Here is a 16,462-nt window from a genome sequence, read left to right as displayed (position 1 = left end):
AATGTGGGGCGCTAAGGGATCGGCTTGTCCCCAGGGAGGACCAACCTCACCCATCTTTCCCATCCACTTCCCTCCTCAGTCCACATCTCCTTGCATGTAGGTGCTGAGATCCCAGCCAAAGCATGGGCTCGGGGGACACTAGAGGTCCTTCTGCACCCACGAACAGCCCAACGCCTCCTCCTGGGAGAAAACTGAGCAGAGGCAAAGGGCTGGCCTCCTGCCTGGCACGGGAATGGAGGGATGGAGGGAAGGAAACCTGCTGCTGTTCTCCTTCCTGCCTGGAGCTGCTCTTTCCCTCCTGCCAAGTGATGTCAGGTGGGAAAGGCTGGCTCTGATTGTTGCAAGGTTGCTCAATCACCCTGTGGGTCTGTGCTCAGGGGATACTGGGGCTCCCAAGAGTCGGCCCAAGAGGAGTTGGGGGGGCTGTGGGGCATGTGCCTGAGAACTGGCAGGAGGCAGGAGAAAGAGGTGAACTGCACAGAGTGATTTTCATAGTTCAAACTGGGCTGAACAGACTGGCTGTTTCACCCCTTTCAGGGCTTCTATAGTGCCTTAACCATACAAAACCCCATCAACAGCAAAAAAACCAACCTCAAAAGCCAAATAAAACCCTGCACATGAAGCACATCAAGCGTGGTGTGGCAGACCCCTCCCAGGACAGCAGCACAGCACATGGCCAGGGCAAGGGGAGCGGAGAAAGCCAAGGATGTGTGAGCAGATGCCATGATGTCCCTGGAGGAACATCCTACATGGGTCCCCAGGGAGCTGAGGAAGCAGCAGCAGCTCGCTCCCACCCACAATGCTGGCAGCTGAGCAGCCACAAGCAGGTCGGTCCTTCCAGAGCAGATGTGGGAGCGTGGGGAACTCGCAGCCCCTCTTGGAGTCTTGGCCGGCCCACAGCACCCGGCTGCTCTGCGTGGGAGGGGACATGGTGACCCGGGGCCACCCAGCAAGGCTCAGCATGCCCGTTTTGCAGTGAGGGAGGCTGACTGCCTCCATCCTTCCCCATCCCAGAGTGGCCAAGCAGCGCCCAGCACACAGCACCCGGTAGTACCAGGGCTGAGCATCGCCACAGCCCCGGGGTGCCTCATAGGAGAGTGAGCTGGTGGGGAGGGACTGGGCACAAGGGCAGGGAAGAGCTCCCTAGGCCAGGGGTTCAGCCTGGAGAAGAGGAGGCTGAGGGGAGACCTTCTCCACACCTCCACTGCCCTGCCAGGAGGGTGCAGAGAGGTGGGCGATGGTCTCTTCAGTCAGGGGACAGGAGATGGGACAAGGGGGAATGGGCTCAAGCTGCCCCAGGGCAGGGTCAGCTCAGCTGGGAGGGAAAAGTTCTTCCCTGGCAGAGTTGTGGGGCTGTGGCACAGGCTGCCCAGGGAGGGGGCTGAGTCCCCAGCCCTGGGTGTGTTTAACAGCCGGGGAGATGAGGTACTGAGAGATCTGGGTCAGCACAGGACAGGGACAGTTGGACTCCAGGGGCTTAAAGGGCTTTTCCACCCTGGTGACTCTGTGATGCTGTGAGGGGTTCTGCAGCACCACCATGCTTTGGGGTGCAGCACTTGGGCACAGTCCTGACAGCGCTGCCCAAAGAAGGGTCCCAGTTCCCATGATGGCAACAGCCTCCTGCCCTCACCCCCCTGGACACCCCTCAGCAGCCATCACGGGGTGGGTGCCGTGAGCCACAGAAGCCCCGAAGTTGGAATAAACCACAGAACCACCGAATCCCGGGCTGGTCAGGGCTGGAAGGCACCTCAAAGCCCATCCATTCCCACCCGCTGCCATGGGCAGGGACAGCCTCCCCCAAGCCCCATCCAACCCGTCCTTGGACACCCAGGGACGCGCCGGCGGGACCGGCCGCACCGCGCTGCCCGTCTCGCTCCGTCCCCAGGGCAGCCGAGCCCAGGGGATGCCTGAGCGAAGCGGGGAGGGCCGGCGGAGCGGGGGCGGGGGGCGGCCGTGACGGGGCCGCCGGGGAGGGGTTTCCCCCTCCGCGGCTTAAGCGGCTGCGGAGGCCGGGCGAGGCCGTGCCGCCATGCCGCCCTTATTGGTGCTCCTGCTGCTGGCGGCGCTGGCTCCGGCCTCGGCGGGGACGGGGGGAGCGGGGGGCTGCGGGCCCTGCGAGCCGGCGCGCTGCCCGGCGCTGCCGTCGCGGGGCTGCCCGCTGGGCCGGGTGCGGGACGGCTGCGGGTGCTGCTGGCAGTGCGGCCGCGGCGAGGGCGAGGCCTGCGGGGGCTTCGCGGGGGGACGCTGCGCCCCCGGCCTGGAGTGCGTGAAGAGCCGGCAGCGCCGCAAGGCCAAGGGCGGCCCGGGGCCGGGACCCCTCCCCGCCGCCTCCGCCGCGGTGCCGCCCGGCGTCTGCCTCTGCAAGAGCCGCTACCCGGTGTGCGGCAGCGACGGGCTCACCTACGGCAGCGGCTGCCAGCTCCGCGCAGCCAGCCTGCGCGCACAGAGCCGCGGAGAGCCCGCCATCAGCCAGCGCAGCAAGGGAGCCTGCGAGCAAGGTGCGGGGCTGCGGGGGACGGCGAGGGTTGCCGGGACTCCGGGGCTGCGGGGGACGGCGAGGGTTGCCGGGACTCCGGGGCTGCGGGGGCCGGCGAGGGTTGCCGGGGGCTCTGGGAGCTGCGCGACCGGCGGGGCTGCCAGGGCTCCGGGGGCTGTGGGATCGGCGGGGCTGCCAGGGCTCCGGGGGGCTGCCAGGGCTCTGGGGCTCCGAAGGGTTCCAGGGCTTCTGGACTCCGGGGGTGGCGGGACCGCGGGACCGGCGGGGCTTCTGGTTTCGGAAGCTCCGGGGCCGGTGCGGCCGCGGAGATGCGGGACCGGGGGGCTGCGGGGCTTCTGGAGCCGGTGGGGCAGCGGGGGCTGCGGGGGTTCTGGGCTGCGGGGCGGCGGGCGGTGCCGAGTCGCTCCGGGAGGCCGGGCGCGGAGCTGTCCGGCCGCGCTGGCTGAGCGCCCGGTGCCAAAGGCGGTCCCGAGCGCTCCTCGCATGGACGGATCCCGCCGGGATGCCTGTTGGTAAAGTCAGGGTGATTTCAAACCCGCCTTAAATGGGCCCGAGAGCTCCCAGCCGGGCGATGCCGCCTAAACTTGGAGCAAGACCTTAGACCGGCCCCGGAGATGCAGCAGGGAAACGGAGCCGCACTCGCTCGGCTGCCGGCTGTGCCCGAGCTGCGCTGCTCCCCGGAGCTTGGAAGTTGGGATGCTGAGACACGGGACGAGCTGGCTGAGCGGGCTGAGCTATCTACCAGAGGTTTTGGGAGAGCAGCGTCGCAGCCAGTGAGTAAAGGAAAGGGTTAAATGGATGGGAAAGGCGCTGAAGTTCAGAGCCCGAGTGCCCCGGCTTGGCTTTGCTTCGATGTGAGAACAGGCAGCGGCTGTTCCCTGGGCTGCACACGGGGCTCTTTGCACCTGCAGCGTTTCTGACCAGGAACTCAGTTCATCCCAAGCTTTTGCTTATGGATGAATCCCAGACTCACCAGGTTGGAAAAGCCCTTTAAGCCCATGTAGTCCAACCGTCCCTGTCCTGTGCTGACCCAGATCTCTCAGTACCTCATCTCCCCGGCTGTTAAACACACCCAGGGCTGGGGACTCAGCCCCCTCCCTGGGCAGCCTGTGCCACAGCCCCACAACTCTGCCAGGGAAGAACTTTTCCCTCCCAGCTGAGCTGACCCTGCCCTGGGGCAGCTTGAGCCCATTCCCCCTCGTCCCATCTCCTGTCCCCTGGCTGAAGAGACCATCGCCCACCTCTCTGCACCCTCCTGGCAGGGCAGTGGAGGTGGGGAGAAGGTCAGTGATGCTCAGGAAGAAAAATAGTTCCATGGCAGAGCCTGGACCTGACATCCCAGTGAGCAGTTAGGAGCGAGTGGGTGGTGCTGGGAGGGGGGCTGGGATGTAGCACACCAGCCAGCCGCAGAGCATCCCAAGGACAATACTGCTGCGTCAATGCCGTTGTGGTGGAGCCATGTTTTTGTAAACACAGCATGTGCAGGGTCACAACCTCCACCTCCTCCTTCTCTTCCTTCCCATAGCCCAGGCCAAGAATGGCTCCCATGTTTCTGAAGCCCCTGAGGAAAGCCTGAAGCCCAGGTGAGGGCTGCGTTCTGCCTTTGATCTGGCCCATTAAACACCCTGCGTGGCTTTTCAGAGACCTGCAAACCTCCTCTTTCTGGAGGGCAAATCCTCTGAGGAGCAGCTGAGGGAGCTGGGGGTGTTCAGCCTGGAGAAGAGGAGGCTGAGGAGAGTGACTTGCTCTAGTGAGGATGTCCCTGCTCACTGCAGGGCTGGGACCAGATGGCCTTGGGAGGTCCCTCCCAACCCAGTGTGTTCTGTGGGTCTATGAAACCAACCCCATGGGGGGGTCACTCACATCCCGCTGCCCAGTGGAATGGGGGAGAGAAAAAGGTAAAACTCATGGGATAAGAGTGAGTCAGTTTAAGGGGATGGAAAAGGACGATAAAGATGATGATGACAGAATACACAAACCAGCCAAACCAGCAGCATCTTACCAGCGTTGCTCTCACACCGTCCCCAGCACAGCACCAGCTGCTCAGGAGAAGATTAACTCAATCCCAGCCAAACCCAGCACGTTTGGGGCTGCATTTCATTCCCCTTCTCTGGCTGTGCCTCCCTCTCTCCCTCTGTCCTGGGGTGTACCAGGTATCTGAAGGCTCTGAAGGAGACAGACCTGCTGAGAGGGGACGTGCTGTGGATTTGTGGTGAGTGAAGCCACCTGGAAATGAAGCCCTCAGTGAAGTAAGGCTGAGCACACACAGGAGATGTGTTGCTTTCCCACCACAGATCTACTTCCAAGGGGATGGAGGGTCATAAAAAATGAAAGCTGCCCAGCTGCACATCCAGTTGAGCTTCCCTGGATTCATCTTGGTGCCACTGTGGGGTTTTCCATGCTGGTTCTTGCTTGCCAAGCTGTGCTGCCCACTGAGTGGGAAGAGACTCAGGTGTTCTTTGTTGTTCAGAGCAAAAGGAAAGAGCTGATCCTTGGCCCTGCATAATTGGCCCTGACCCTGTCCTTGGGATCCTCTCCCTGCTGCTTGTTTCCCAGACCTCTCGGATGTGATACCTTTTCCTGCATGGCTTCATCTTGCTGTACAAAGGACACAGGCATTTCCCTTACAGCCAAAACTTCCTGCTGGAGGGGGAAGGAAGAGGCAGCTGAGAGGAGTTGGGGAGGATGGAAATGACCTGTCCTATGGTGCAGGTATCCAGCCATCCTGGACATGGGCAGAACTCTTGAAGACAGGCTCCCCACTTGGTTCCCAGCTCTGGGGGGAGCAGGCAGTGATGCCATGGGGTTGGAGCCACTGTCTGTATCCCAACTCTACCCTCATGGCCCATCAGCCTCTCTGTAACTACTCCCAGAGCCAAGGCCAGGCAGGATATGGACACTGTGAAGTTCTCCAGCTGCTTTCCAGTGCTGCCTTTGAGGGGATTGGACCTTCACTCCCTGCCCCTGAGCAGGAATTGCTGCGCCCAGGTCTGCTGCCAGCTCTCCAGGCAGAGCAAGCCTGGGCACCGAGCAGAAGTGGGGCAGGTACAGGCAGTGGGGGTGTCACCTCCGGGGCTCCCCTTGGCAGGAGGGGATGCTGCCATCACCCAGGGGTGTTCAGAAGAGCATCTTGCAGAGTTGGTGGCTTCAGTGATTTTGGCTGCAATCCATTTTGCTGGGACCTGGGGCAGGAGGAGCGTGGTGCCTGCTGCCAGGCAGAGCCAGCTGGCAGAAGGAATCTGGGCTGCGAGGCTCAGCTCCAGCCAAGCAGAGGAACAACCTCAGAGCACCTCTTGCCTGGGGAATTTTTGGCACAATAAGCTCTCCAAGCTGAAGAAATACCAGGCACAGACTTGTTGCCTACTCAGAGCAAGGAGGGACGGATCCCCCTGCATCTCCCTGATCATTAATACCCGCTTGTCGCAACGTATCGTGATGCAGGACGTACTCCTGATGCTGCCCAGCACAGCCCGAAGCTGTATGATGCTTTGATGTTTCTGATACTCCTTCTAGCAGGGATGGGGTCTCCAGGTTATTTTGGCATCATCAGTTGAGGCTTCACCTTTCTTCCGTGCTCACTGCTGCCTTGGGAGGAGCTGAGCTCCTGTTCTCACCCCAAACTCAGTGTATTTGCCCAGGAAGGGGGCTGAGTCACCTTCCCTGGATGTGTTTAAAGAAAGGGTAGATGATCTGGGTCAGCACAGGACAGGGATGGTTGGACTTGATGGGCTTTTCCAACCTGGGGGTACTGTGATTCTGTATCCCAGAGCAGCCCTTGGTCAGAGGGCTTTGTGCCAGGGGGTCCTTTTGGATGGAGCCCGGTGTGGGGGTGAGATGTGTTGAGTGGGGTTCCTGCCGATCCAGCACCTGGTGCGTTGGGATTTTCAGAGTTCCCAGGGCTGAAGCTTTGAGTATGTGTTTTTAAAAGTCATCCATAGCTTTGGGTTTTTCCACTCTCAGAGGACAGGCTGTAAACTCCTCCTTGAAGTGCACTGAGGTATTTGAAAAGGTTTTTGGTTCACTGGAGCTCGAGTTTTTATGGTCACCCTGCCATGGTCTCGTTAGGGAAGCTGCTTAATGTATTACCCAGCAGCTCAGTATTACCCAGCTTTGGAGAGACTGTGTCCTGGGGACCCTGCTTGGACAGGGGGGTTGGACTCAATGAGCTCTGTGAGAGCACCAGTATGCTGGGCTCTACATGAACCCCGCCGCTGCCCAAGAGCATCCCACATCTCGCTTGTGCTTTCATTCTGGAGCATCAAAGCATATCCCGAATCGCTGGGGGCTCTGCAATCCAACACATCAGCAAATTCCTCCCTGGGTTTGTTATTTCTGGTGCTGGAAAGGCAGGGTGTTTACAAAAAATGCAGTTAATCTTTGTGGGGCTGAGGTTGGTTGAGGTTCACCCTAAACAGGCCATTACCCTGTAACAGGGCTAATCAGAGTGGACTTTTCAAAGCCCCACTGGCTTTGCAGTGCATAAATACTGCTGGCAGGCCTGTGTTCTGTGTCTCCCCCTGCAAGCTTTTCACATTCTTTCCAGGCTTTCACTCCTAGTCCTCCCTACGGTGCTGGTTTTCCTAGTAGAGCTCAGCCAAGGTCACAGGAAGGGAAGAGGGGAGGTGATGGTCTGGAGAAGATTCTTGATAGAGCTTTTTTTCTGGGAGGTGCAGGACAAAACAAGCCCAAGCCAAAACCACATCAGATCAGGTGGGGAGGCACCAAGTGTGTTTGCAGGAATCAGCTGCCTGTCTGATGCCTCATGCAGCCACTGTCTCTAAGAGGGTGTGAGGGAAACTGGGGGGGAAGGGAGGGAAAAGAAACCCCCCAAAACCCCAAACCTTGTGGGCTGGGATAAGGATAGGACAGCAGAGAGATGTTATAATAATAACAGGGCTTTATAGCAATATGAAACTGGCGATGCACCATGCAGGGTCTCACCAAACCATACAGCTCAGAGCCATCCCAAAACCAGACCATGCCCAAACCTGCACATCCTGGAGCTGCCTCCTCCTCCCCACCACCAGCCCCCTTTATGCTGAGCATGATGTGATTGGCATGGGATACCCCCTTTGGACAGTTTGGGTCACCTGTCAGGGCTGTGACCTCTCCCAGCTCCCTGGGTGCCCCCCCCCTTCTCGTTAGCAGGGCAATATGAACAACTGAACAGTCCCTGACTGCTGGGCAGCAACTGAACCATCCCTGTGTTACCAGCACTGCTCCCATCCCAGCCCCAAACACGGCACTGCTAGGAAGGAATTAACTCCATCCTGACCAAATGCAGGACAGGGAGGTGGGGAAAAAGGGCAGGACAGGGGGAGGAGGCAGGAGAGGGGTTGGCTTGTGTCTGTCCTCTAGCAAGAGCGGCACTGTGTCTGCTCCAAGGGCTTGCCCTGGCCCTGTCTGGCAGTTCCTGGGGTAAGGGTGCTTATAAACCATTGTGCTGAGGACATGGGAGTCCTTAGTCTCTTTGAGGCCAGGTTAAAGGAGGGGGGAGAAGTTCCTTCAGGAAGAGGTAAAGAAGGATGCTTGTACATCTCCTTGAACGCAGCAGGTAGCGTTGGGAATGGGGAAGGAGAGATGCTGCTTGTGCTTCCTGCCTCGCAGAGTGCTGCCCTGGGAGGGAGCAGCTGAGGGCATGCCTTATAAAGTCATTTTGAAGGGAAAAATAACTTTCCCAGCAGAAAGTATTTCCAGACTGGCAAGAGCTTGTGAGGGTGAGCTACATCCAACCTTTGCTTTGGTTTGCTGCCTTGGAGGGGTGCTGGCAGGCTGTGCCTCACCCCAGGCCGTGGGGATGATGCAGTGCTCAGGAGGGGCTGGCTGGCAACCAGGCTAGAACCCCTGCCAGAATCATGACAGAATTGTAGGGGTTGGAAGGGAGCTCAGGAGATTGTGGAGGCCAGCTTCAGCTTCAGAGAGCCCTGATCAGAAGTACCCCTGCACCAGGGCATACCCCACAGCGCTTAACACCTGGGTGTGTTTTGCTTTTAGTGACGTGCCTCTAGCCCCCTTTAGTTAAAAAGTTGTTGTTCTGCTCGCTGGGGTGTGATTTTGGGGAGGTTTTGAGGTGAGATGAGCAAGGACCAGCTGTCCCGGAGCTGTGATAGACCATCCCAGCCTCAGTGAGGGGTGGGCGGGCTGGGCGATGCCAATTCTCTGCCCAGATCTCTGCAGCTGAGCAGGGAAAAAAGAAGGTGTCAGGAGGAGACTCCAAGCGATAGCCCCGTGGAGGCAGCTGCAGACTCGCTGCTGTGGCTGAGAAGCAACTCCTTAAACTGGGAGCTGCTCTCTGGCTGCTGCTTTTGACATAACACAGGCTGTCAGGTCCCTGTGATCTGCAGCAGAAACAAGCCCTGTGCTTACGGGCAGCGCTCCTGGGGTGTTGCTCGCTGGCTCCGTCATAAGCCCCTTTCCTGGGGCCAGGGAAAGAGCCATCTGTCTGAGGAACAATGGGCAGAGCGGGGAGGAAATGCCTGAAGAGCCTGTGGAGAGCTGCTGAGCTCCATCAACAGCCCACGCTGTCCTCTTGGCCCAGGAGTTCCTGCACAGTTGGGGCAGAATCCATCAGGGAGCATCCAGGCCCTGCAGAGCCCCAAGATTGGTCACTGGTGGGGAGGAAAGGCCCCTCAGCTGTGTTTTAAGTGTCTGCTGCCCGTGGAGGGGGGGGTCTCTAGTCTTGGAGACCACCAAGGGCAGCCCACGGGTTCCCAGCACGAAGGCGGCGGATGGAGAAACGCTCCCCATGGCAGGCGGTGCTGCTGGTGGAGCAGCGAGGCCCCTGGGATGCGGGGTGTAGGATGAAGGCTGGGGAGATCCTTACTGGGATCCTTGCTGTGTACTGGGCGTGCTGGTTTCCAGTCTCCTTGCTCCCTTGATGGGGACCCCCAAAGCAAGGAGGGAGGGAATGCCCTCACGTCCTCTCAGGCAGCCAGGCCCCTCCTGCCGTGGCAGGGCCTGTGCCCGGCTGGCTCGGGGACGGCAGCAGGCCTGGTGGCGGCCATGTTGGCCACAGGGGCCCAGCTGCTGCTGTAGCCTGTCACGTTTGAGTGGAAACATGCTGACTTCCTGGCCTTTCTCACGTATTTTTAGCAGGGGAGACTCCCTGCTCCAGGGTTTCTGCTGGCTGGATCCAAGTCACATATCCCCAGACACCGGGCTGGCTCTTCCCATGACACCGCTGGCTCTCTGGGGATGTGCATCCCCCTCCCAGCCCCGGGCTGTGCCCCATGGTGGCAGAGGCCTGTGAAGGCTCCTGGTTCATTTTGCAGCCTCAGAGCCTCACGTTCCTCCTGGTTACATCCCCAAGCTGGAGCTGGGGGCTGCCCCATGATGGCCAGGCTCTCATTGAGCTCTCCAGGCAGGACTTGAAGCTGTGCAGGCCATTCCCCATTCCAGGAAGAAGATAACCCATTTCTCCTCACCCAGGAGATGGGTAGAAATTCCCTCTCTCTTTTCCCACACCATAAGAACCCTGGTGTGACCCATCTCTGGCAGGACAAGCAAACATCGGTGGGCAGAAGGGGGTCTGTGCTCTGGATTCAGGGAGGAGCACAGCGGTGGCAGCTGAGAGCAAGATGCTATGGGCAGGGGATGTAGGGGTGTCCAAATGCTGCCAGGGATGAACAGTGCTGGATCCTAGAAGAGCATAACAGCACCTTAAAAGGCACCTTAAAATCCACCCAGCTTTTAACATACAGTTCAGGATCTCTCCTTTTCTGCCGTGGGAGGTAGTAGTGATTTGGTGGCAGCTTGTGTTTCTCCAGCCTTATGGAGAACCCTGACAAGTGATGATAAAGAGGAGGTTGTACAGGGAGAGGCTTAGCCCTGCCCTTGGGGACAGGACCCCAGCTCTGCCTCTTGGGGGACAACCCCTGGGGAGGGGTATTTGCATGGCTGGTGCAGAAGGTGTCAGTACATCAGCTGGAGTCCCTGTGGAGGAATATGGGGCAGGCTCAGCAGCCCGAGGACATCCAGGACACACCAGAGCTGTGAAGTGCCCAGTGGTTCAAGGGACACCTGAAAAAGAAGAGAGGGCTTTGCTGGGACAAGAAGGGGAGCGGAGTGCGTGACCTAAAGTGGACCCATCATGGGGACAGTAACCCCCTGGGCTGCTGCTGTGCTGGGGGGCACACTGGGGGTCCAGCACCATGGATCACCCCCCCATACCTCACCATGGTTGTACAACCTCCAGCTGAGCACATTCAGGACCCGTGAAGGTGCATCAGCACCCAAATCTGCCCCTTTTGTAAGGGCTTGGGATGATCTGTGGTCTGGGAGCCAGCAGCCCCAGGGGTCTCGCTCAGGCTGGCTCAAGGGTGACTTGTTCCCACAGGAAATGCCTTCTCTAAGGAGAACCTAACGGGAGCTTTGGTCTCCTGTCACTGCATCTTGGGAGCAGAAGGAAAAGCTGCTGTGATTTTCAAGCTCTGAGGAAGGGGAAATAAACCCTGTGTGCTCCTTGAGGAGGAGCATTCACACCCCCCCACACCAGGGAATTAATAGCTGCGTGTTGCACAAGAGAGGGGTGGAACAGAAGAGGCCATTCTTGCTTCCTGGGATACGGTTACGTCTTCCATATTTCCCAGCCTTAGGGGTAAACAGCTCCAGCCCGAGCTGCAAAACAGCTCTGTGCCCTCCTGGCTTTGGAAACAACTCTTGTTTCTGCAGGGAGCAGAGCTCTTTGGGGAAAGCAGAGCTCGGGTCCCTTCCCAGACCTGGCCCAAGGAGAGCTCTGCCCCTCTCACACCAGCCTCCTGCGGCTGAGTACTGCGCAGGCAGAGCAGGAGTGGTGCTGGGTTCTGTGAGCCAGCTGCCAGCTGCTGGGGAGAAGGATGGTGCAAAGCTGGCTGAGCTCCCTGTGGCATGTGAGGGAGAGTGGGACACATCCTGTCTCCTCCGGGGTCACAGACTCATAGGGGTGGGAAGGGACCTCCAGAGCCCCTTGGGTCCAACCCCCTGCCAAAGCAGGGTCCCTAGGACAGGTCGCACAGGTCGGCGTCCAGATGGGGCTGGAATCTCTCCAGAGAAGGAGACTCCACACACCCCCTGGGCAGCCTGTTAAAAGGACCTCCTGGGTCTTTTCCTCCCTGCCAGCAGTGTCGGTGATGTGTACAGTGGCTTCACACCGAGCAAAGGCAGCAGTTTGTGAAGTTTTGTGTAGTTCCTCAGGGCACAGAATGCAGATGTCCCATGTCCCACCTCTGTGGTGCAAGCAGATGGACGGATGGTCCAAACTGCCTAGCTCTTGAGGGTCCATCTGGGGCAGGCACCCCTCAGCCTGGACAGCTGAAGGGGGGATGCGTGCATAGGTCTGGAGAGAGGAGCACTGTGAGGTGGGATCAGTCCAGCCCTGGAGAGAGGAGGCTGCGAGGTGGTATCAGTCCAGCCCTGCTCTAGGCAGGGCCTGCCAGAAGTGACTGGTAAAAGGCTTTGTGGTCCCACGGTGCTGAAAGCACGTCTGCCTTTCTGCAGGGCCCTCCATTGTGACCCCTCCGAAGGACATCTGGAATGTGACAGGAGCACAGATCTATCTGAGCTGTGAAGTCATTGGCATCCCAACACCTGTCCTCATCTGGAACAAGGTAAGGGCCCTGCTAGGAGAGCCTGGGAGGCAGCTGGACTGGCCAAGGGAGCACGAGCCCCACAGCAGATCCCTCCTCAGCAGCACACGTCTGATCAGCACACCCGTCTGCAGCGTTCTGTCCACCCCCAAACATCTGGCTTAGCTTGGTCCTTCTCCAAACTCCACAGATCCTGAGGCAGAACAGGCTTTGTGCTTCCCTCAGTAGCACCAGGTATCCAGAGCACGCAGGGAATGGCCCTTGACCTGCTGTGCCCCTGACTGGAGTGGCCAGACACGGCTCACCCAGACCAGGCACAGGAGCCGTACGGGGCCATTCCCTCCGGTAGCTGGGATGGGGGTGGGTTTGGCAGCACATCGGTAGCAGCTGGGTCAGGGCGGGGGCCAGGCTGGAGCAGTAGGGCTGAGTGCTCCTACAGCCTCTTCACACACCCTGGGGTTGTGGACACTTGGGAGGGCTCTTAATTAAGTTGAAACAACACCAGATGAATACCAGAGTGAATAAAATCCTGGGCTGGCCCAGGGATCGCTCTCCTCCGAGGCAGCAAGGCACACGTGGAGCAGGCTGCTGGCTGAGCAGCAGGACGTGGGCGTGCTGACACAGGCAGAGGCCTGAACTGGGAGTGCCACCCAATCTGGTGATAAGAAGGGCTGAGCACTGCTTACCCCTGCCCTGCTCTGGGCACGGGCACGCAGCGCCGCAGCATGGCCTCTCCCCAGGACAAGGGTCAGCTCTGGTGGTGTCCCCCAGGCCTGAGCCCAAAGGCAGCTGCTCCAGCCTGCTGAACTGGGGCCCCTCATGGCTACCGAATCCTCCTTGTTTGGCATGGGCATTGTTCAGTGGGCTAAATGCCCCCGTGGGAACATGCACACGAGTCCAGTGCTGCTCCATCCATTCCTGCCTGCAAGGACAGAGAAGGCTGTGGGGGGACCTCATTGCAGCCTTCCCATCCCTGAAGGGAGCAGAGGAACAGGAGGGGAATCAGCTTGTTCAAGGGCAGAGACTGGCAGGACAAGGGGGATGGAGTGAGGCTGGAGGAGGGAAGGGTTAGAGGAGATCTCAGGGTGAAGTTCTTTGCAGAGAGAGAGGTGAGGGGCTGGTAGGGGCTGCCCAGAGAGGGGGTGGGTGCCCCATGTCTGGGGGTGTTGAAGGCCAGGTTGGCTGGGGCCCTGGGCAGCCTTGTGTAGCTCCAGGCCTGGAGGTTGGTGTCCCTGGCTGTGGCAGGGGGTTGGAGCTCTGTGCTCCTTGGGGTCCCTTCCAACCCACACCAGTCTGGGATTCGATGATTCTATGATGGCACAGGGACAGCACAGACACTGAGGCATTGGGGCAGCTGGACACAGCCCTGGAGAAACCCCACTTCTGCACACACCTTCATGTAAAACCAGTGTTGATCTTGTCTGTGTGCAGGTAGGGTCCTAACAGCTGGAGCTCACCCCTTTTCTCCCCTTCTGTTTAGATAATTCGGGGACACTTTGGTATCCAGAGGATGGAGCTTCTGCCTGGGGACCGGGAGAACTTGGCTATCCAGACCCGAGGGGGCCCTGAGAAACACGAAGTGACTGGCTGGGTGCTCGTAAGTCCTCAGTGGATGCAGAGAGCTGCACAAGCAACGAGCCCATAGTACAGCAGACACGTGGCAACAGGAGGGCAGTGGGAGGAAAACCACCCACAGGAATCAGATGTGAGGGGCAGGGGTGGCTGCTGGCCCCCCGTCCCACCCAGTGCAGCTTCTCACCTCTGTCTAGCACGCAGCGCTTCTGTGATCAGAGAAGGCCAAGCTTAGATCTCCTTTCTGGGCATCACCACTTCCCTGCTGCCACCAGTGGGAAGGAGACGCTCTCTGTGCCCAGGAAGGAATCAGCAGAGGGAAGGTGTCCCTAAGACACTCTCAGCTGAGGAGCCCTTACCCATCTGGCACAACTGTCCCTTCCACCTCATTCTGCCTGAGGAAAGCCCAGTGCAGAAGCCATCAGCTCTCACCACGCAGCACTCCTGTGCTGCAGGAGCAGAGGCAGGCTCCTCAGTGATGGTCACACAGCAGAAAGGAGGAGCAGGATGGCCAGAGGGAGCTGCTGTGCAGTCCAGGAAGGGAGATGCAAGTATGAGGGCTCCCAGCTTGTGTGGGGGAGCACAGCTCAGGGTGCTGGGTCCTGCACCACTTGCAGAAGCAAGAGGAAAGGGCCAGCGACTGGCTGGTTGCAGCAGCATGTTGGGGCAGGCTCCTTCCTCTTCCCTCCCCTTACCAAGCACACAGAGGGCAGACACATCTCCAAACTAAGGAAACAGTAAAAGGAGGGAGCATCACAGCACATGGAGCCTGTCCTGGCAGAGGGAAAGCTAGGCTGACCCACAGGAGTGGGTGCTTGTCCCAAACCTTAGGGAGAGGGCACCACAACCTGAACCAGACTGTTCAGAGCAGAGGAACCCATGCAGCCAGCGTAACTCTGGAAGGCTTAACTACTACTTCATTACAACTCAGGCAACACACAAGTTACGTGAGGTACCTTAAGCAGGAGTAAGCTCTGCCTACTCACAGGATACTTACTGGGGGATGTGTGTGGGGGTGTTTCTTTCCCTAGATATCTCCTCTGAGCAAAGAGGATGCTGGAGAGTACGAGTGTCACGCATCGAATGCCAAAGGAGAGGCAACAGCTTCTGCCAAAATCCATGTCGTGGAGACCCTGCACGACATCGCCCTGACCAAAGGTAGGGAGTGGGGTTGGACAGCTCCTTCCCTCTAGAGTTTACTGGGGCACTTGATACACAAGGACCACCTCTGCTTAATGCTTTATGGAAAAGAAATGCATGCTAGACATACCATTTTAAGAGAAACATTTCCAGCAAACCTCTGGTTCTGGAGCTCTCAGGGGACCCCCGAGGACTGTGAGGTACTGGAGATTAAGATACCAGATTTTAAACACCTTTTGGGGTTTTACAATGCAACTTTCAGGTGTTATTCAGTGATGTTTGTACTCCCAGTATCCTCAGGACACTTCCAAACCTGCCCCTCTTCCCTGGGAGCAGCATTGGCACAACCAGCCCTAAGACAAAGGAGGAACCTCGAGCACTTCAGTCCCTGCACCTCCTGTTCTCCCCCGTCCCACCACCAGCCCAGTCCCTGCCCTTCTCTCTGCACGCCGGAGTGCTGAACCCCAAACCCAGGAGGCTGCCACTTGCCTTCACCCTCCTGCCCTCCCCACACTGTCTGAGCCAGGTCCTTTGCTGGGCCACATGCAAAGCTGATGCCAAACCACCCACCCTGATTCCTGCTCCAAAGAGGATCCTTAGGACTGAGGCCACACGTGCTTCAGAATAAATCTGGAGCAGTGGCTGGCACTATGCTGGAGCAGGGGCACTGGAAACAAAGCACGTAGTGAGAGAATGCTGCCATCCCAAATCCACTTCTGGATGTAATCCTTCATTTTAATCCCAGTAGCTTTATCTGAGTAAGTGAGCTCTGCTTTCCTGTATCCTTATATCCCCAAAGAGCTGCAAGACTTCCTCTGGGAGAACATTAACAGCACTTGGCATGGAAATAAGACCATTAAATGAATCCCAGTATCACTTAGGCATAGGAACCTTGCTTAAGGTCCTCAGCTTGTCTCCAATCCTTTTTCAAACAGCTTGGTTATGGATGGGAATGAAACTGGAGTTTACTGAGCTGTGCCACGAACAGCAAGCACACTTACAACCCAGAGTAACACTCTGTCCTGCCCTCACACACCCTACTGTGAGACTGTAGTACTGCATGCCTCTCCTCCTGGTTTTAGGGACATGCTGGAGCAAGAGTGGTGTAGCTCAGCAATAAACTGCCAGTCCACAAGGAAAGGAAAGGGATAGTGTTAATGGAACAGAAAAGACACCATGGGGTTAGGGAGCCTGCGTCCCCTATGTCCAGGTGATCTCAGCACAGAAGAATGCTGCTTCCAGCCCCAGCAGTCCCACAGGAGCAAAGGGAGGGAGGAAAGGAAGATCAGGATGGAGCTGTCAGGTCCTGCCCTCAGCTGAGCCACCAGAAAACACACTTTGCTCCTGCCTTGATTGTGATTCCCCCTCAGCACAGGACTGAGCATAACGTGGTTTTGTTTCCCTGCAGATGACGGGGCAGAGCTGTGACATCACCTGAGGACTATGACCTACGCACAACTTCGCATTAGTATTTTGGAAAGCTGCAGCCTCTGGCTTTTTCTAGCTCACTAATAATCCCCCTCAACTCCCCTGTTCTCCGATTACCAATTTGCATGCATACTTACCTGCCTTATCAAAGAGATGCACCACTTTTTATTACAAATTTTAATTCTATTTACAGAAAATAAACATGCTTTTCAACAGCACACAGCAATGAGTCAAGCTGTACTTTAAATGCAACCTACCCAAA

The 16,462-nt window shown here is 58.1% G+C and overlaps 1 protein-coding gene across 1 annotated transcript; it reads left to right on the top strand.

The window, feature by feature from the left end:
• Positions 1–2,029: 2,029 nt before the first annotated feature.
• IGFBP7 (insulin like growth factor binding protein 7) lies at positions 2,030–16,422 on the top strand (the record flags this gene model as incomplete). Its single annotated transcript, XM_084266770.1, has 5 exons — positions 2,030–2,498; positions 11,972–12,081; positions 13,541–13,657; positions 14,664–14,790; positions 16,181–16,422. 5 exons carry the CDS (start codon positions 2,030–2,032, stop codon positions 16,198–16,200), a joined length of 843 nt encoding a protein of 280 aa, XP_084122896.1. The 3' UTR covers positions 16,201–16,422.
• Between the last annotated feature and the right edge of the window lie 40 nt (positions 16,423–16,462).

Source organism: Gallinula chloropus (assembly GCF_964237585.1).
Source record: "Gallinula chloropus genome assembly, chromosome: 7".
Lineage (NCBI taxonomy): Eukaryota > Metazoa > Chordata > Aves > Gruiformes > Rallidae > Gallinula > Gallinula chloropus.
Note: the sequence above shows the minus strand (reverse complement) of the source record. Positions and strands in the feature narration are given on the sequence as shown.